The sequence below is a fragment of the Rissa tridactyla genome, chromosome 4 (genome assembly GCF_028500815.1).
Source record: "Rissa tridactyla isolate bRisTri1 chromosome 4, bRisTri1.patW.cur.20221130, whole genome shotgun sequence".
Classification (NCBI taxonomy): Eukaryota; Metazoa; Chordata; class Aves; order Charadriiformes; family Laridae; genus Rissa; species Rissa tridactyla.
The window spans coordinates 3,871,788-3,893,386 of NC_071469.1; the positions used below are offsets into that span (position 1 = coordinate 3,871,788).

Genomic DNA, 21,599 nt, shown 5'->3' on the forward strand with positions numbered 1-21,599 from the left:
TGTAAAACACCGGGCTGCTTCACTGGAATTTGTCTTGGGAGATTTTGCAGCATTTTATAAAAAGAGCAATGTATGGAGACAAAAAGGTAAATGAGTCACGGGGGCTGCAGGCAGCTGGTGGCAGAACCAGCGGGAGAATCTAAATCTTTTCCTTTCTGCTGATATGTCACCTAAGAAACTACGTCCCAAATTAACTGTGAACTGGAAAGAAGATCCAAATTATTTTCCAAAAGGCAGCAACCTGTTAGCATCAAAGACTATTCCTCACATAAGCTAAAGCTGGAAATGCTTTATTTATTATTTCAATAACTGATGTCACAGGCAACCCCCGGTGCTTGGTTGGGAAAGGCAAACTTGCAACAGGCTTTGTACTAAAGCTGGCAAAGGGGCTATTAACACCATGACTAAGGCACTATCCGCTATAAATTATTTATACACAGTACTTACTATAGTGCTTCTCGTTTTGCTGTCAAAGAAGGAATCTCTGTCAGACAAATCAAATCTGTTGAAAGATTAGAAGGAAGCCCATTAGGTTAAAAAAAAAAAAAAAAAAGCGCCACTAATTTCCTGCTCTTGTTGACCCCTTCAATATTTTCATTTCTCCTGGGGATCTCTCAGCTTAACATTAAAGAATAGCTTGTAGAAACCTCGTTAAAAAGAAAGTCTATTGCAACTCTCCTATGTTAAAGAGGCTGCTTATATGTTCCACTGCTTTTATGTATTTATAGGTTTTTCTGCAGAAAAGAGGCTGTTGACGCTCATGTAAGTGGAATTCCTGGCCACTGCTGGCCTTGAATTTCTCCTAATGATCTTTACGTTTTGTCTGTACCTTAACCCCTGTGAGGCCGCTCTTGCCTCCCTTGTTCAGCAAAGACACAGGTGGTTTCACTGAAAAAACCCACCGCTGCCAACAGGGTAAGGCACAGCCACGCCTGAGCTAAGGAGCATCTTCGCGGCTTTCGCTGAGCCACCAGGCTCTGTCGTTGTAGGAACATCCTACAATAAATATATAAATATATTTCCTGCAAGTCCAAGAGCATGTCAAATGTCGCAGATGTTGACTGGCCCAACTAAAATACACAACTCCATCGGTGTTCTGCATCCCTTTATTAAAAACTAAAACCCCTGTATGTACAGTGAAGAAATCCTGCCCTAGGCCTGTTATTTGTTCCAGCTGGCACATAGATAAATACGGTCTTCAAAGCTTCTCCGCTGGGATGCTGGCCAAGGAAGAGCAGCAGCAAAGCAATCCAGGGCAATCGAAACTTTGGCTGGGCCCCACCTTCTGATTTTTTCCTACACCCACGTTTACAGCTATTCTTACTGATCTGAAATGGACGGCGAAGCCACCACGGACTTCGCAGCGCTCCCAAGGACAGGGGCTGGCTGGCAGTACATGTGCGAGCTGCCCCTGCCGGATGAATGAAATTATTCTGAAATTTATCAACCCGCATCTCTGGCTACAAGTTTTACTGCGCATTTTATTATTTCACGTGGAAAAGAGACTATTGTAAACCACACGAGAAATCGTATTTGGCAGTCTAACAGTTGATGTGTATAGTTCTATAGATAGGCATTATATACCACAACAGCAGCCCAGAGATTTCAGAGGGGGGCTCTACAAAGCCTCATTCCTCAACAGTGGGCGGGGGGGGAGAAAAGTAAGTAAAATTACTGCAAAATGGAAATATTCTTTCACTAACATAGCGTTGGCATTCGTTTTTCCCTTCACCTTTTTGTGCCTTAGCTGCTATCAGAAAGGACCCTGGACCCTGCTGACACGAACATTTACAGAAAGCTTTCACTTACAGGTGCTGCTTCTCTCTGGAGAAGGGGTAGGAGAGGCGCTTCACTGTCTGAGGCTTGTGTTCGGCTACTTTTGGCTGGATGGGCTCTGTTATTTTTTGGATTACAGAGTTAATCTTTTTCAGAAGGCCATGGGTCTGATTGATCTGATACATCTGAGTGGGCAAAGAGAAAAACAGCGAGACTTTTATTGCTTTCTGCTAATCCATAAGGGAGAGTGAACCGTAAGGAATAAACCATCAATTAAATAAATACATCACAACAAGCTATCGAGGAGTGTAGCTTACCTTCTCGAAAACATTTAGAAAGACACAGATGGATGGGGAAGTCAAAACAAGCAAGCAGAGGAAGCCTATTGTTCTTCCTCCGAGCCAAAACATGACCTGTGATTCCAAATAATCAGGCTGGGATGTTCAATGGTGATATTGTTGGCACCGACTCCCGAGACACCCGCTCCTCTGGCATCTACTGTTTTCTTGGTGCAACAGGACAAAGAAATGAAGGAGCAACAGAGCCCCTGGGCAAAAGAACAGAAGTGGTCTCCTTTCCCAGGGGGCTTTCCTGGGAATACTGTGCAGGTTTCAGGAGATTCCCCTCTTCCGTATAAAGGAACCAAAATATCTCGAATGGTCTATTGCAGTTCCGTAGCTCTAAAAGCAGGAATGGTGTTAGCAGGTCACAAAAGAGGCTTCCCTGTCTGAGCCACAAAAACTGTCTGCAGATCCAGGGCAAGGCTCCCACCGCAGGAAGATGCTGGAAATAAGGCTCTAGGGGTCGGAAGGTGTTCTCAGGCACATCGCTTCTCCTGGGCAATGCCTGCAGGCTTAAGTGGCCTTTTTCACACAAAAAACCCTCACAAAAGGCCCACCCTAACTTTTCTCTTGCGGCAAAGCAGCTTTAACCCCAGGATCACAACAGACTCTTTTTATCTCATCGTGCTTCTGATTAAAATCGGTGGTAAGTGAGGCAATAATGGGGATTAATATGAAATCCAAACCAAAAGTGTGGTTTCAGTGTTGTAATAAGTGACGCTGGGCTTTGAGACTGTCTCTTCCTCCATTATAGACTTCCCTCCGCAGTCTGGGACACGCACTTAGTATGTGTTTAAATATTAATCCATCTCTAAGCTATGCTCACTGAACAGGTAGCCATCTATCACGGATGATATAGAATTTAGCTCATGATGAAAATATACTGTCATTTCTTTAATGACATTTCAAATATTCTGAAAGGTAATTTATTTTGTGGTTGTGTAGTCCCAACCCCTGCAAACATGACTAACGACGTATATGAATAGTCGCTAAGCCCAGCGAGACTACTGCATGCAAGTTGTTACTGGGATGTTCATTTTTAGCCGTCTAGCGTTTCGGGTGAGAAAACTCCTCCAAAACGCACGCATAAATTTCACCATCAATTGCAACCTCTTCTTTTGAAACACGCTGAGAGGATAAGGCGTCGTACGAAATCCCTCGCATCGCATACAGACAGCAGTAGCAGCAGGAATTCCTGATTTCCATCCCTCCTTCCATTTATTCTTTTTCTGCTGTCCCAAGCAAGCAAGTTTGTGACTCATTTTCTGTACAGATTAATTAGCTATTTTAAAAATGCTCGTGGAAAGAGAAGTCTACCTCTGTAAGGTGCTCAGAGATGAGCGTATGTTTAAACCGTGCCTTCCAGAAGGAAGAAAAAGATCAGGACTCACCTTTTTTGTGGGCATCTTGAGCTTAAGAAATTCTGCCTCTCGACACAATACGTTCCACGGCGCATGTATTTTTACAAATCCAACCCCATGGATTTTAGTCTTAAAAAAAAAGCAAGAGAAAAGGTTACTGATGAGAGGCAATTATTTTTCCCCTTGTGGTTTAGACATATTTAAGGAAGAGTCTATTACCGCCAACACGCTAAATCTCATTTGAGACATCTAGTTTCTAACAACAGGACGATCGCTGAACCCCTCCCTGTGCTGAGCTGCTATAAAATGTGACTGCAAAACGCTATTGTCTTCCACAACAATTACCACAAGGTTAAACAGATAAAAATTGTTTGGGAAATAAAAGCTCATGGCTATGGACACAAATAGAGGGTAAGCCAGTTAAATCTGAAGCACAGGCATCCAGCCAAACGGTATGATTTCTTGAGCGCGTTGTAATTAATGAGAGAGTCCCTGCTGCCTCTGCATCTCAAAGGACCCAGAACCGCAGTAAGAAAGAAGCAACCTCAGATACAGATGTGACTTAAACATTGAAACACTACGCATTTTAATGGGGAAAACGGTTAGGAAGAACTCAACAAAACAAAAAAAAAGAAAAAAAAAGAAAAAAAGAAGACAAACATTAATGATACTATTAGTGACTGCATGGATCCCAGCAGGTCTCTGAGCTCTGTTCTAGACGGCTGGACATGGGGGTTTGCTTCTGGCACTGCCACGTACACCCCTATTCATTCCCAGGGGAATTATCATTTCGAAGCCACTGGACAAATGATATCAAACTAGCAGGGCATTCAGCAAACAGAAGAGAGAGAAATTTTAATGACTCTTTCTAATCTTGCTGCTCTACAAACTTGGACAGTTTATTATAATTAGCTTTCACGCAGCAATATCCCGCAGTGGCTTTCTAGAAATCGGTTACTCAGCGGACACAGGTAACTGCCAGCCTTCCCAACCACCTTGGAATTTACTTCATTGAAGAGCGTTTAAGCAACTTAGCAAACATCATCTGCTTAAGAAACCTTTGCTCTTTTTTGCAATTAGTAAGGCCTCCAACGCAACTTCGCGGCATGCTTTTCAAGCCCAAACGATTGCAGGTTTTCCCCCTCGTGCTGGAAACGGGAGCTGATGTAAATCCCTGCGGCTCGCTTTCGTCTCTCTACATTCCTTATCTGGTTTGGTTTCTCGGACTGAAGGAACAGGATTCTCCCGCTTTTACAGCGCCCTGGCTCGAACCCTGAGCCTTTCTGCATCATTTGGAGTTGTATTACATGCCATAGGTGGGGACCTCCCATCTTGCAAAGGGTTTAAATATCTACGACATGGCACAGGCACATTTCCAGCTTACTACCCCAACTTGCAAGCTGGATGGAAAGCAATTCTTATTTTCACCTGGGGGACAGAGAAGTGAAAGGTTTTCTTGCATTATATAATGCAAAATATATACTTTTCACATATATATACACACACTATTACATACATGCCTGTAATTTGTGATTAATAGATGGCAGATTTATTTTTTTAACACTCTGATCACAGGTCTAGATGTTTAATCTCAACTTTTAGATCCTGTAAATAAAACCAGCATAAATGTTTACCCTCTCCCACAGGAATTTCGGGCATATTGGTTGGATCAGTTAATGGTAATAGCTTTCTTTGAAATTAATACGGCTGTGGCTATTTCTACTAATCACACACTGGCAGTACTTCACACACATCTTTTTTTTATATAGTCTAATGGTCTTTTAATAGAATATACTGTTTTCAGGGTACAGGTGAAAGGCGTTACAAGCTGTACTGTTCATATCTAAGAATGGAAAGAGCAAACTGTAATACAGACCCACGTGCCCGAGCTAGAGCATGCACCAGAACCTCCTGAACAGATTGAATTCTCCTGAAGTCTACGCTGAGCTACAACAATGTCACTGTCTGTATCAGGTATTTTTCAGAACTGGAATTACCAGTGGATCCAAACCACAGCATAGCGTAAAGCCACCAAGCTGGGATTAGCGTGGAGAGCAATCTAAGCCTCCCTTCTAGATACGGCAATGCATCAACAAGCTGTGTTGCAATAGTGGACGTGCCACAAGTCCCGGCCAAGAAAAGTACAAAACTTCACCTCATTGGGGCATTAACAACACCGCGGCCCATTCCTGTGAAGCGAATTAAATTGGTGGGCGAGGACAGTGCTGCCAGAACTGAAGTCAAATTCTGGAAGACTTGAGCTTGTGTAACCTTGGTCAGAGCCAGGTTCACAGGAACGGCTCAGCATCTCCCAGGATTTGACCACCACTTACACTCCTTATCTTTAACCGTTTGAAATGGTTCCTTACATCCTCATCGCGTTCCAGTTCCAGACCAGCCTCCACAAGGTTCCCTTCATACTCCTCCCTGCGAAACCTCTTGTCGTCTTCATGATAATCCACGTGAGGTTCACTTTCCCTCATTTCCAGCTGTGCTCCCTTCCCTGGAAGCGGCTGGTCCTGCTTAGTGCTTCGGGCACTTGAATCATTGTGATGAACCCTCCTGGTGAGTGTCTTCCCTGCCGAGGACTTCTTGTAATGATAAACTAGGATGTAGTCAACTTTTCTCTTGCCGTCTCTGAAGTAGAGTCCATATTTGCAGTCCGCATCTGGATTTTTGGATAGGGAATTTAATAACTGGAAGCAGGGAACGGGGGTGTGGAGAGAAGGTGAGAGGAGAAGAATAATGAGTACACACGCCAACACCAGACAGACCATATCCTTGTGTCAAGGACTCCTCCTTGCCTGGAGCACACAATGATCTATCTTCAAACAGCAGGCATACGGGAGGAGCCCCCCCATGCTACTTACTCAAAACAATTTTGCAAGTTAACACTTGCAATTTTACTGGTAGCCAGCTGGGATTTTATTGGGCCAGAAATGAATAGCTAAAATAACTGGGATTTAATCTAATTACCAGCACACTAGTTCATAAATCAGCTACTTGGTGGATTTGGTTTTCTCCTTTGGGGGTTAATCGCCACTAAGATCATCTGTCCTTTTCCACCCAAGACATCTGCGTTTCATTTCTGACAAACAGATTAATATCATGTGCAAACATTTCTCACTTCTCTTATCTATCGGTGCAAGTTTGTATCATCTGAGAAAGAGATCATCTTAGATACAGACTGAAGGGAGCCAGCTGGTCACGAAGCGCCGCCAAAAATGCAGATGGACCGTAGCCAGGGAAGTGGGTTTGTTGCTTACTGAGTTCATCACTTTTTTCCCCCCCCCCACTTGTAAAACCTGTGCCGCTTTGCCATCTGATGGTGGCAAGGGCTTTACTCCTGTCTTGAATCAACACTGTGCGAGGCGTTGCAAGATGCAAGAAATGCAAGGCTTTAAAACGCAATTCCATTTCCAAGCATTTATATGAAAACCGCACAGGGCAACTGTAGAAACATAAAACAGTACTAACAATTATTCATTTCTACTTTCAATAACACTCTCACTTCTCATGCATAATTCATAATTCTACTCTTGGAAATGCACGCACCGTTAAAAAAAAAAGTGAGAATTCACTAGTAACTTGCGTTTGTTTTTACCAAAATACTAATCACAGGAGCGGCTTTTCAGGGACCATGGACATTTTTTGGCTTTTAAGTTTACAGACGAATGTAAAGCCTCCACGTAAGGAAAAGGACTTGTGCTCCAAATGATAGCAATTGACCACCAGTTGCAAACCATTTTGGTCAAAACCCCATGTGGGATGTGTACACCTCCTGCTTGTTTCATACATAAAACCATGACTATAAGTTATTTGCAAATGGTTGTTTCTAAGACAATCCGATTTTTAAACCTCAGATGAAAAGGGCAGCCTCTGAGCTTACTGCACAGTCTATCATGACCGATATAGCCAAAACTTCACTGAAACCCACTCAATGCTACACAAATTTGCATACTTCTCTGAACATCGCTTTGGGGAGGGAAGGTCCCCGCTACCACAACTATAAACCAATAAATTTCTCTTTAAGGGACAGTCTGTTCTTCCCTTTTTTTCTTCCGACAACAAATTCCAGCAGCAAACCCCATTTTCCTGCGTTTGGAAGGGAGGAGGAAGCCCACCGAAGAAGTAATTAGACAAGCGCAATCAGACGAGCGCAGAGCAGTAATGCCCAGCAAGGAGGACCGGCAGACAGCAAGAAGCCCGAGATGCCAGGCAGGACGCGGAGCAGCCGTCTGCCAAGGCGGGATCCCTGAAGAGTCATAGCTTTGGCAAAGCCTGACTCGACCACGTCTGCCCAGGGCCAGCCTGGCTGCAGGTCCCCATCTCCTCGGTCCCTCGCCGCTTTGCTCCATGCCCGCCTTTACTGTCTGGTTCTCCTTTTCTTTCAGGATCCCATCTCTCTTTTCCATTTAACCTAAACCCTTTGCTCCAAATACATAAATATATCATAAAACACATCATAAAACAATACAGCATTTGCTGCCACCATGTCCTATTCCCTCTTTCCCCTGCTCCATGTCTGTCTTATTTAGCCACGACATGGCACAGGCTGCTCATGTTTGTGCCCTATCTATCTAGATAGTCCTCCTTAGCTCTTGAGCATAACTACAATATAGAAGACCGTTAATAACTATTACTTTCTGATTGCTTCATGATTCATGGCATGCACCCATGAATTCACATTTTTTTCAAAGCAAGCTGACAGCCTGCTTGTGGCAGGCAACTCAGTCCCTGCAAATTTTTATAGAAACAAAATACTAAGAAATAGCAACTAACTGGATTTTCAGGATACAATACCTCTTCAAAGTAAATAGTTGGTGTAAACAAGAAACAGGAACACCGGGCTTTCTTTTAAGATAACTAATTGTATTTAATTTTCATTTTAAAGATGTGTTGATCTTATTAATTCATCAATTATTGAAACATCAATTTCTGAAAAATTTCAATTAATGTTCAATTAATTCAATTAATGTTTCAATTAATTGAAACATCAATTTCTGAAAGACTGGGCTGAACTGACAGATGTTCAGGTAAGCGGAGGGAGATAAAACAGGCAAAAGACTCAGAGCCCAACCACTTCCCACCCTTGTTGGAGTGACTTTATGAGGGACGGCAATTAGTTGCTCTGTTCTGGAACCTAATAAATAAAGGAAACGGGCAGGCCTGAAGATGGCTCTCGAAGACGAGAGCAGTGAGTGTGCCAGATGTTTCTAACCGCCCGGGGAGCTCAGGAGAGATCGGTACCTCCCAGCCACAGCTCTTCTTCTCCTGGAGCACCCCTTGGGTGGAGGCTGAGAAAAGCGGCACTGAAAATCCCTGGTTTCTCTGTTTCTTTGAGCCACTGCCACTGGGAAGGGGACAGGTCACACTGCAGAAACTGAATTGAGAGCTTCTTCCCATTTCTTTGAACTTTCCTGTTGAAAAACGGACCCTTGTGAGGACTCTCTGACAATTCAGGAGAAGGTGCTGCACCGTGGATACTAAACCCTCAAGAAGTTTATTAATACATGAGAATAGCTACATCCCACCGCGAAAGAGATGCAGGCAAAAGACTCAAAGAAGCCTCTTGGTCCTGTTTTAAAGAAGGAAATGGTGAGATTAGTAGCACATTAGAATGGTACTAATCCTTTCTCACGGTGCTGCTACACTGCCATAGAGAGGGAGTTGTGCTGACTGAGACCACGTAAGGCTCGTGTGTCCCTTTGGTTCAAGTGAGACGCTGAAAAGACATTTCAGTTTTACCACAGCAGGAGGGATGTTTACACTCTGACAGAATTATTCCTCTGCTGTCCATCCTAATTAAGCACAAGCACAATAAACCAAGTATTTCTCTTCCTGGTACACCTTTCCCCAGCGAGATCTGTTACATAGCCCACTCCACCTCAATTCCTTCACCTGAATAAACTCCCCTTTATGTGTTCATGACGTAACCAATTCCTAATCCTGTTGGGTATTCGCATTACTAACTTTCTTTAAAATTGGCGTTGAAGAATTTAACCAAGGCACTATTAATGAGCCTGGAAATCTAACCTCTGTTGTGTTCTACAGAGTATTAGTTTAACATTGCATATGTTAACAATAGCTTTCACATGAAATTTTAGGTGTTTTTTCTGTTCTACTCTATACGGGCGAAGAGATTTGAAGGTTGCTACAGCCTTATTGCCAGATTGATTACTCTGAGAACAGCCAACCCCTTTTCACGCTAAAGGTTAAATAAGGATCCCTGGCTTCCCTTCTTCACCTCAAAGAACAAGCCCCACTAAATTAGCACGTGCTGCGCCTGGTGGCAATCCTTCTCAGCACTTCCGAAAAAGAGGGGGAGAGGATTTCAGAGCATCCTGGGAATGGAGAGAATGAGAAATAAGCAAAGGGGTAAAGCGCAGTATTGCCGGTTATGACACATCAGGCAAGTCCTGTACTCACAGTACTCTCGTGCTGGTCATAGCCTATATCTTCAATAGCTCGGATGTTGATAATGTGAATCCCCTTCTCCTCAGCAGGTAGACAGGAGTATTTCTTGTTCACCCTCATTCCTGTCTCCTCCGGAGCCTCGTTGAGATCTTCTGGCAGAAAATCCACCCCATGAAACTCACTGTCTGCGTCTGGAAAAGAAAAGGAACAATTTCATCAAAACACTTTAATCCCAACACTTGCTCCTCCCAGAGCCAGCCAAGCTGAAACGTATCCTGTTCCCGCCTTCTTCTGCCAACAAGCCCTTGTTCAGGGCTCCCACCCCTTCTCCATGCCTCCCTTCTCAGCTTTCCCGCAGTCCTCTACAGCCCTACCTAGGTCTCCTCCTCCTCCTCCGGAGTGCTCAGGTAACTTCTTTTCTGCAGTGCTGTCTCAGCACGTGTTTACTGTCTTATAGAATGGTTAAGAGAAGGAAAAAAAAAAAAATAGTCTCAGAATTAGCTGGTGACAATAGGTGCCACGGTGTTTTGCCCTTTTCAGTAGGCATTTTCTCCTTCAATAAGCACTTGCCTATGCTGAAAAATTAAGCAGTGAGTTTCCCCTCAAGTACCTATGTACTGCATAGGATACACTGAACCATTCTTTTAGCAGTCAGAGGTTTCCTCCCTCTCAACCTGCCAGGGACCCATACTGTTTCCACTTATTATTTAAGTATATGGATGAGCTAAAGGATTTCATGTAAAAATTTCTTTACAGACTGAGCGAACAGATAACTTATAAAATGCAAACTAGTGTTTGCATATGTGCATTTATGCCAGCTAGAGAAGGCAAAGTTTTCCAAGATGTGATTTGTTTTGACATTGAAGTAAAATACTGCAGCATTATGCCATTTTTTTAAATCACACAGGGCCAGAATTTGCTTTTCTAAAGACTGAAGATAAAGCAAGAATTTTAGAATTTAGCCTTGAATGGATACTAAATTAAATTTCCCAAAAATAAACAAACAACAAAAACACACAGAGGAGCGTGCTTTAATAGCAGCTACATTACACCAGTCTGTTGCTGCAACTACTTCAACACTGTCTCTGGAGCAGATAGCAGCAGATAGCTTCAGAAATTGCAGAGATTAAGCCCATTAGAAAAATACTTCCCTCCTACCTAGAGCTGCCACTAAGCTTATGATGAGGTGAGGACAGAGACCACATTTTAATTAGCTATGTCTTAGCCTAAGAGCATGTTCCTCCTCTTCACCAAACTACCCGTCTGGATTTGGTTGAACTTCAGGGATGACGTGGAAGGAACAGACAGGGAAAAATCTCATTCCCCAACAAGTCTGCAGATGACGTGAAACTGAGGAGCATGGCTGATAAGCTGGAGGGTAAGGTTGCCATTTTGAGGGGTCTCAACAGGCTGGAAAAATGGGCTGAGAGCAGCCTCATGAAACTCAAGAAAGTCAAGCATGAAGTCCTACACTTGGACAGACCAGCCTCAAGCACAAGCAAAAACTTGGGGTGGACCAGATAGAAAGTATCTCTGCAGAAAAGCACCCAAGGGTCCTGGTGGACAGGTTCAAAGGAGTGATTGTCTCGAGTGGTGAAGGATAGCTGCACACTGGACTCCGTTAGCAAGAAAGCAAAGCCAGTAGGTCTAGGGAAGCGTTTTTCACCTTTATTTGACACTTGCCAGACCACGGCTAGAGCGCTGTGCCAAGTTTTGGCTCCCCAGCACAAGAAGGACATTGACAAACTTGAGCAACAAGGGTGATCACACGATGGGGAAAGGGCCCAGCGAAGCTGTAAATCTCTGTCCATCCCTGGAAGTGGTCAGAGCTTAACTACACATGGTGCCAAGCAACCTGACCCAACCTTAATGTTGGGAGGGCACCACATGAACCTGCAATCCAGGTTCTTCATGGTAACACGCAGGAGTCTGCATGGACAACAACCTGTGGCACCAGAGGAGGAAGGTGTGGCCAAAGCCTTGGCACATTTCTTGAGTTTATCAGAGTAAGATAAACATTATTAGTATGAAAGCTATGCTTCTCTGGAATTAGTAGTCATGCTTCTCTGGAACTTGCAAACACCTCCAGTTTGCAGATCTTCATTTCAATTCCTGTATCTGGGATATTTGCTGCCCCAAGAGATTCTCTACAAGCTGCCTGCTTTCCTAGGAACTGCCTATTTACTGAAGCCTAGTTACTTCAGCAGATTACATTCGAATTCTCTATTCGATGAGAAGAACCTTTTACTGCCTATGAATCTGAATATTTTGCCTATCTCATAATAGACCTGTGAGCTTTTCAGCGCTAGTTTGGAAATTACAATTAGGATGGAATATGTTTAGAGCTGAAAAATCACAAGCTTCGCTGAGTCCAAACAAGCTCCCTGTGCTCTGGAGCTGCACTTCTGAGCAGCATTTGTCAAGTCCCCGGTACAGAACAAGGGGACCTGCTGCAATGATTCAGTGCTATTGTGCAAGCTCAAACAATCACCCCTCCGCAGGCACATATTTACAGTTCTGTTTACACATCAGTAGCCTGGCAATATCGGAAAGAACAAATACTTAAGGTAGGCAATGAATCATACAATTTTGGTTTAGTAGGACTACTGGAAAAGATGTGAAATGTGAGAACTTCATTGATATAATCTTAATTACGACAAGTTTGATTTCTGTACTTACAGATGATGTCAGGATTTAATACTAAGTAAAGCCATGCAAACCACTTTAGTAATTACAAACGCACGGGGATTATAACTAGTTCACTTACGCTGATTTGGCAGACGTCAAAACATTCTGTTGCAGAGCACAAAACATCTTTTTATATGGAATAGAGTATTTTAAAGACTTAAAAACACGAATCTCTATTTTGTGCTAATCATATTAAACAAGGACAGTAATTTAATCTCAAAATAAATTCACATTCAGAATTATTTATGGCAAGGTAGTAGGTGTAATATGAAGAGCACAAAGCACATTAATGTCCTAATTCAGCTGGAGTCACATCTTAATCTCTTTGTTGGGAGCTGAAGGAGAAGAGTATTGTGAAAATTGCTAGCTTTGCCTACTAACATTGACTAACCCGTTCTCTGCTATTTACTAACCAGACAACACTACGACAAAGACTTGAAGAAGCCCTGAACGTATTTCAGCACAGCCACATGACCAGTCAGCCCTTCCTCCGCCATATCCACAGCTGATGTTGTTCAGAAACCTATGGATTTCGAGACAGCAGAAGGTCCTAATATTCCTGGAACATAGACTCAGACCCATCTGATGCTTCTTTTACACTTTATTACGTATCGCTTTGTCATTTCCCAATATTTGCTACGAAGCGCAGAACACCCTGCCAAGTATACAATATACAATGATACACTTTGAAGTAATCCTTGCCTGTCTCAAAACATCCCCGTTCTGTAAGAGTGCAGAATGCTGAAAAGCGTTTGATACCAATTTCAATCCCACCCTTGAACCAGGTTAGAGAAAGTACTGGGTGAACATCTGACACGTATAGAACTTCTACCTTCCTTAGTGCCGGCAGTGCCGGGTAATTCCTGTCGGCAGTGCCAGGTAATTCCTGTATTTGCTGTTAACGACCCTGTGTACATAATAACAGGCGTTGAGGCAGCGCTTGTGTTTAGGATCGGCCATACGTGACCATACGCATATCTTCATAGCTGTCCCTTTTTCGTTAGGAGTGAGGTAACATGGGAGGGCAAGAAAAAGAAGGCAACAGAAACAGATGTTTGCAGCAGCTCCCAAGCTACCTTTCTGCTCTCTGTGGGAGTCTTCCCAGAGATCCTGGGATGCCGTGGGTGACGCTGAGCCACCAGCTGCAATTCAGAGCACGGAGACGCTACAATGACCTTGCGAACTGCGCTCAAGTTAGAGATATCTTCGCCATTCCGAAAGGATTCCTCCGTAAAATGCACCAGGTAAAACGAGTTCTGTGCCATTTCCAGTACGAAACAAGCAAACGCTATATTCATCTGAAGCAGATAAACTTCTGTGGATCACAGAGGTGAGAGCACAAGGAGAGAAACTGGTGAATGAAGAGATCAGAAGAGACAAGTGCAGTACACCAGTAAGGAGGGTCTGCGTCTTCGCGCCTGTTACTTCTCCCCCTGAATCTCCAATGAGTCTCTCACTCTGCACAATACGGGAAACGGGATTATATTAATTAAAAAAAAACCCTCAAACTTGCAAACACCTGCTCCTTTGCTCAAATTTCAGTTGCAGCTGTGGAAGTCCTCAAACTCTTCTTGCAAAAATTAATGCTAATTAACTAACAATTAACTTTTCCACCACAGAAATTCGGCATATTATGCTATAACTGTTACTCATTTAGACAGTGCTTCTTCATTGGACTTTGGTGACCAGGTGAACGAGAACGGAAAATCTGCTCTAGAAATGGGTGTATTTTATCCAATGCTCGCCTCAGACTCGATCTAATAGCTTATTAATATTATATTCATAATCACGTATAAGCACTGAATATTCTTGGGGGGAAAAAATTTTCATTAAAAAAAATGGAAAATTGCATTCACACAATGCAGTTTTTACAGAAACATCCTGTACTAGTTCTAAAACGAGCACCATCGAGGCAGCATGAGCACATATAAACAAATGAACAACCATTTCACTGCTCAACCTGAAACCCGGGACTTCACTGAAGCTCGTTTCTCTTATCTCCCCTTGCTTTCTTCTTTAGGGAGTATGTTTAAGAAAGTGGCTAGAACAAAAAAGTCACAAAGACATCTAAGTCAGCTGTTCCAGTTGTTCTCAATAAAGAAGAAGCAGGAGAACAAGACCGTGTCATTTAAGACTTTCAAATGTCCACGTTCTTATCTTCTTGCCTTACATAAATTGTGACAGCATCCAGAATGAAAAATTAAGAATCACATAGCGTAAGTTCCCTGAGAGAATCGTTTTAAAGGAGCCATAACACCAGTTCTTCAAAAAAGCTTCAGAAATACTACCATATGGGGTTTAGATTCCTTAAACTGAAGACACGTGTTCCATATGAAATAGCAAGTAGACGTGCTGTGTGCAGGTCCCAGAACTGGTAACGACCCTACTGTGACAGGGAGGAAGAAGCATGTTAAGGAAGTCATGCACACACACACACATATATATATATTTTTGTTTAAAAAAAAAAAAGCATACATACTTATAAATATAGGTTGTGTATTTTGTTTATGCTACGCTCTTTCTGCAGAAGAAATGCTAGTGTATGCAATATGTTGGATATTTTTTGGATTGGGGTTCTTTTTAAAAAAAGCTGTGATAGATACTGAGGGGAAACACCTTAGTGTGGTTTTGCTTACTATATATTGCCCCCTAGCAGCAGAATCCTCCTTCAGCACATTCTTACCTATTTCTTTACTTCTTGTACCTTCCAAATTCAAAGCTACAGGTTAATCCTTGGGCTAAGAAGCAGAAAAAAATACATTCTCACAAGTGACTCACCTATCACTTCCTCTTATTTGTTGGGCTTTTTTTTTCTCTCTACTGATGTGTTAAAAGGCTGTCAGATTTGGAGCCTGAAATCCCTGCTTCGTCCTCGAGAAAAATAAGGGAAGGCAAATGTCAAGGAAGCCTCAGCATGCCACCCCACCAGCGCGTCTCATTCCTGCCCTATGGGTCATTCCTCCTGGCCCGTGAAGCTGTGCCACGGGACGGCCAGTGAGGATACCCGCTGCTGGCGAGGAGGGGAGATCTTTTTTGGGACGCTGACACCTGTTTACGAGGCACTGGCCCGAGACCAACAGCCCGGTCAGGAACCACAGTGCTCTCCAAGGAGCCCTCGTCCACATCCTGAACTTTTGTCCCGTTCAAAGTCCAGAAGTTAAGCACTGATTAGATCCACATCTGTGATCATTTGATTTACGTTTTCCCCGGCCTCTCCCCAGTTGCGAGCAGCCAGATGTTGCCTCTAGCTGCAGCGCTTCTGGAGATGCAGGAGGTTGCACTAATACCACGGACTGGCCTGGCAGGCAAAGGGCTGCTGTAAAAGGCAACCGACCTACCCTCGGGGCAAGATTAAGGCTTTCAGGGATGTCGGCACCTCCTGTCAGAGAGGTGACTCCCTGCCCCTTTGATCTCCTCTAGCACCACGCTAAGTAGGACGCCCTGGAACTCACCCATCTCCTTTGCTTTTGTGTTTCTTTTAAAACTTGGCCGTAGCCTAGGTCTGTACGGGGTATTACCTTAATGAAGCAAACAGGAGGTCACCATCCAATCCATTTAAAAAAAAAAAGAATAAGATTGAACAGCGAAATAAAACTTGGATTCCAAGGACAGTTTCCTTTACAGAATTGAAAATACTTTTAAAGCAGGACAATCTTCATATAGCTGATGCTGACCACTTTGTTAGCACTTCGCATCAGCCTGAACGGCAGAGCCCATTCAGAGCCTTCGTGGCCAGTATTTGGGAATCTGGAAACCAACTCCTGTCACACGGGGGGAGAAAAATTCAGCTCCTGGCAGGATTATTTGAAACATCAGCTCGCTTAGCCGTATTTCTCAGTACTGACATACCCGCGGCGGGTCTCTAGAGTGGGGCTGCAGCTTTCCTGGAAGGCTGTCTACAGCTTTAAAGTTATTGATCTATTATTATCAGCAACATGTTAAAAGAAGGTTAGAAGGACACACAACTGTGACAACATTTCTATTTCTGCCCTTCTATTTTTGTTTTTAAAGATTAATTTACTCTCTTTGCAGTATGTAGCCCTAGGCTTGGACGCACCTAATCTGACAGAAACCTTGTGAAATGTGAAATCTAAAAATGAAAAGCATATCGCCTAAAAACTGTAATGATAGTAAAACAAACATTTTGTTTGAAATGACATTTTCAACAGCACATAAAGGTCCAGCAAATATAAATTCTACCGTAACAAGACTCATGCTACCTGTTTATTTAGACCCTGGGAGAATCCCATATTTTATCAAAACACACAAAGCTCCCCAAGACAAATTGCACTTTTTCCCCCCAACTACCAACAACTATTTAATGGTCTATTAAGTAAGTCTATTCTTCTACCAGACACTGGAAAAATATTTCAGATTTGCTTCTGTTGCTATTCCACAAAATACAGCATTAAAGCCAGGCTCGAGTCCACTGCAGATTGTTCTTTGCGAACTCTAACTCCAATGTTACCCATTATTTCTGTAACTTGATAGTACTTCATAGCAAAATAGGCAAAATGAGCAAAATTCTGCTCCTAATTACTTTGCTACACGTAGAGAATAACTCCTGCAACTGTTTTTTTTTTTTTCATTTTACATTAGTTTCAATGAGAGCAGAAGCACTGGAGTGATTCACTAAACTGCATCGGGACTAAAGGCTGTAACTGTCTTTCTTGTGCACATCACTGCTGACTTCCAAAACACGTACTGATGAATTTCTTGCATGCGCTCTGCAATGTCATATCCCGAGTTATACGCATCGTGAGAGCAGGAGGATGGACTGGATGTGGAAGATCCACTGAATCCGTGCTCTAGGAATCCTGTTAGTTATGTTTTGAAGGGTTGTGATGCTCATTGTTTTTGTCTGTATGTTCTGAGGGAAGGGAGGTTTTAACTAACAGGAGCAGTTAAGATGAAAGGGGAAAAAAAACTAAAAGAGAGATTATGGGGAGAGAACTGGTATGAATTGGGACAACGCATACCTAAACTCTCACAGCAGCTTTTTGACATATCTAAATAAATTTTAAATAATAAGTATAATTTCCCTTAGCAGGCTATTCCAAATAGCTCCTTGTAGCAAACATGCGAAAATGAGGATCCGAAGATTATCAGTTTTACTGTTAAAATATCAGTCATAGACTGCAACCGGGGGCTGAGGCCACAGCATGTACTGCCTGGCAAAGCTGCTCTTGATCCAAGAGGTTTCCCATTTAAAGTCCTAATCTTGAAACGTTTGCCCTCGTCTTTAAATTTACGTGCATCAATATCACGAGGGCATTCAGAGGGCATAGACTTAGGCATGGATGCCCTGGAAGGTTCTGCTGACCTGACAAAGCTGTTTTTGACAAAGCTGTTTTTGACTACAGTCACCTCGTTGAGTAACTGCGGCTCTTCTCTGCTTGCGCTGAAAGAGCCAGTCACCGCGGGTGGGGTTCTGCCTGGCAGAGTTCCACCTCATGTATGTTCTTTGGGTGTGCCAGCGCAGGGGGAGCGGAGCTGATAGCGAGACGGCGGTAGGCGATATTCATCCAAGGTGCCCAGTGCAACCTCTAGCTGTTTGAGGAAATAAAACAAAATCCTGCACTGAGCAAAAGCTTGGTTCTAGCAAGCTGTGGTCATAGCCCTGCAGTTTCCACTTGGATGAGGAGCAACGTTGTTATATGACAATAAACAGTTTCGCTGGCATTGAAAGAATCTCTCTCTCCTTGAGCAAGTGAATCCAAATGATGAAGGAGAAAAGCTCTATTAACTCTTGTCTACCCATGAGAACGCCATTCCCTGCATTCCCCAGTCTTGATGAACTAAGCTGAGGCATACCAGAGGTAGAAGACCTCAGAAGTGACTATGCAACCAGGCGGTCTCCCCCTTGCTGTTAAGAAAGAGCTGAGATCTGACTGCCACAAAGAAGCTGATGCTCTGGGATGGTGCCACGTGCCGGCCAGCTAGCTTGCCCCGTGCCAGAGGATGCCGAAACACACACTATAGGAAAATAAGATACTCCTGCTTAGGATTCCTGGTGGTCCCATTTTGGGTGGCAAAATTCTTGGAGCAGAAAACTAATCCGTGAGCAAAGTCAGCCTTCCCTTCGGTGCTGGCGAGAGGAAGTATTGGTCCAGTGCCTTGGTTAAGGCATTTCAAGCCCCCCAGATGAAAGGCACACTTGAAATGTTTGAGCACAGATACACATTCTTTGCAGTTTGTCCCTCGGCAGGGAAGCTGATAATGAGCCCAGGCTCACCAAGCCTCTTCCTTAACGAGCTTTTGACAGTCTTTACTATCTGGTACATCCTTATATCAAAGGAGCAGTCAAGACCCAGTCTAAGTGTGAACTGCTGCCCTGTAGGTTTTGTAAGAGGGGACAGACTGACTAAAAAGCCCCGATTATCCCAAGGCACACCGGTCAATCCACACTTACTACCGAAGACTAAAGAAGAGGAAATTGCCGCGAAATTGCTCTCAACGGTAAAATGGAAAGGAGCAGAGCATGGAGGGCTGAGGGCTCTGTGGGTACTGCAGGTGGTCAGAGGCAACTGGGCCAAAATCTCCATCCAGATTTCCAGGTGTCATTACTAATTGGCTCCCGTTTGCTCCGCAGCAGTACTTTTCCCAAAGGAGCTCAGAATCCATACCAAAGGGACGGCCCTTAAAGAAGCAGATTTCTGCAGGAAGGCAGTCGTGCCCACAGCCAGCACTTCACTCACTGCTCCTCATCAGAGACCGAGGAGTCACCGACAAAATTAATGGTCAAAAGGTATTTTAACCACCACAGGCCATCTGTGAAGAGATTTTAGCAAAATACAACCATGAAAACGCATCACACCCTCGTGTTCAGCGATGGTCTGCCCGAAGATACTCTGGGTAAGAAAGGAAACGGCAACTCCAGCCAAGAGCAAGCATTTGATGTCAATGCAGATAGAGAGAAAGAGCGAAAACATTATTTGTTTTCATATTTCCTGAGAAAGACATTGAAGATGTTGTAACCTTGTTATTTATAGAGGGCCAAGGTTTCATCCTAGAATTTAGGAGAGGAATTTATTTTCCTCTAAAGTGTGATTAAGTTTATAAGCTTAAGACAAGGTTTTATTGTGTTTTTCTGTTTTGGTTAGCAGAATAATATTTCACTTGCTGTCTTTTTTTTTTTTTTTTGAAAAATGAAAATGTTCTGTTCATTTATCTGGTAAATGTTTATCAGTACAGTGAAAAAAAACCTAAACAATGGAATAAAATGGAATTAAACTTTAATATATCGCTTATCCTCAAGCCTTGAAACATTTAGAAAAACAATACTCCACATGAAAAAAAATTCTTGTTTTACCAAAATATTTAGAAAAGTAATTTCTTTGGATACTGTCATTTAGTATATCTGTTATTCCATAAACTTTGAAAAAATATACTGTAAACTGCTATTTGCAAACTTTACTGCTTTTTAATAACACATACTCTATGTTGATTGGTTAGTTCAACCAGTTTACAAAAGACATGATGCATTTTTGCCAACTAGATTTTTACTCTCATGAATAGTCTCTATTTTTTTTTTTTTAATTTTTTTAAAGGATTCTAGATATTCAGAAATTACCTTGAAGTGATTGCTTTTAAAACTGTAATAAATTTATTGCTAATTAAGAGAAAGGAAAGTTCTTCTCCCTGACCGCATAATGATGTCGACACTGGTATTTAAAGGAATAGAGGGCAACTACGTAAATATAAATAAAGGTGATGCAATTCTGACTGATTTCAAATCTAATGGAGATAACTCGCTAGTAACGTCCTTGAACCCTTTGCTTTGCTATCCTTTTGGATGTCTGGAACCCATAGCTGTTGCTATTTTTTATTATGACTAGCTGTGTATCGGAGATACTCTGTGAAGTGATGTGATAGAGCAACAGTGGGTTACGGTGGAACAGGTGTCGTAACGTTGGATCAGCTATTGTACCATGCATTAATTTGAGAGACGTGTGGTATTTGAAATATTTGAACCGGTTGCAGTGCTTGAAAAAAAAAAAAAAAAATCCTAGGGGTGCACATTTTTATTTTCACGCCGTCACTCTTCAGCCAACTCAAGATCAAGGCACCCTTCCACCACCTGCTTGGTAAGGACATACCGAGGGGCAGGTGCCTCACCTGGCCCAACAGCACCAGGGCATCACCCACAGCCAGCCCCCGAGAGAACGCACACGTTTGGGGAACACACACATGAGCAGGGGACTGGACACCTCTCTTATGAAGAAAGGATGAGGGATTTGGGTGTTTTCAGTCTGGAAAAAAGACGACTGAGGAGGGATCTTACCAATGCTTAAGGGTGGGTGTCAGGAGGATGGGGCCAGGCTCTTTTCAGTGGTGCCCAGTGACAGGACGAGAGGTAACAGGCACAAACTTGAGCATAGGAAGTTCCATCTCAACACGAGAAGGAACTTCTTTACCCTGAGGGTGGCAGAGCCCTGGCACAGGCTGCCCAGAGAGGTGGGGGAGTCTCCGTCTCTGGAGACATTCAAACCCGCCTGGACGCGTTCCTGTGCCACCTGCTCTGGGTGACCCTGCTCTGGCAGGGGGTTGGAGGGGATGATCTCCAGAGGGCCCTGCCAACCCCTGCCATTCTGTGATTCTGTTTGTCCCTGTTCACCTCCTTTGCATGATAAAAACCTTAAGAAAAACAAGACGGCCTTCCAAGCGATGTACATTTGCTTCTTGCCAATATGGGAGCCATAGAGGAGCAGCAGCAGATATGCCTGGGATAAAATGTGCGTGCAATCGATTTCCCTGGCTTTATAGCCTGCCAAGTGACCTTATACTGGAGGGAGAGGGGGTGTGTGCAGGTTGGTGGGGGACTTGGTTAGGGAAAGCCATATCAGACCTCCTCCCTGAGGAACAGTTTCCATCCAAGCAGCTCCTCTAGCAGCGGTGAAGAGAGCAGGGTGGAGTACCGGCATTTTGTGCACCACTAATACATACATAAAGGTACTAGTGCCCCCAACAGCGGATAGTGACAGCACCTCTATCAATAACTACATGTACCTACATG

At 43.3% G+C, this 21,599-nt stretch overlaps 1 protein-coding gene across 10 annotated transcripts in view; it reads right to left on the reverse strand.

Moving 5' to 3' along the window:
• Positions 1-21,599, reverse strand: part of ANO1 (anoctamin 1) — an 83,380-nt gene that overhangs the window by 38,760 nt on the left and 23,021 nt on the right. For 9 of the 10 annotated variants that reach the window (XM_054198472.1, XM_054198470.1, XM_054198469.1 and 6 more), the window contains exons 2-6: positions 9,908-10,086; positions 5,848-6,174; positions 3,509-3,607; positions 1,810-1,961; positions 448-502 (exon numbers count right to left, since the gene is read on the reverse strand). In XM_054198472.1, the coding sequence (XP_054054447.1) occupies positions 448-502; positions 1,810-1,961; positions 3,509-3,607; positions 5,848-6,174; positions 9,908-10,015 (741 nt within the window). In that variant the 5' untranslated portion in view covers positions 10,016-10,086. Of the gene's footprint in view, positions 1-447; positions 503-1,809; positions 1,962-3,508; positions 3,608-5,847; positions 6,175-9,907; positions 10,087-10,269; positions 10,582-21,599 lie in introns of those variants that run through there. The other variant, XM_054198475.1, reaches the window with a different exon arrangement.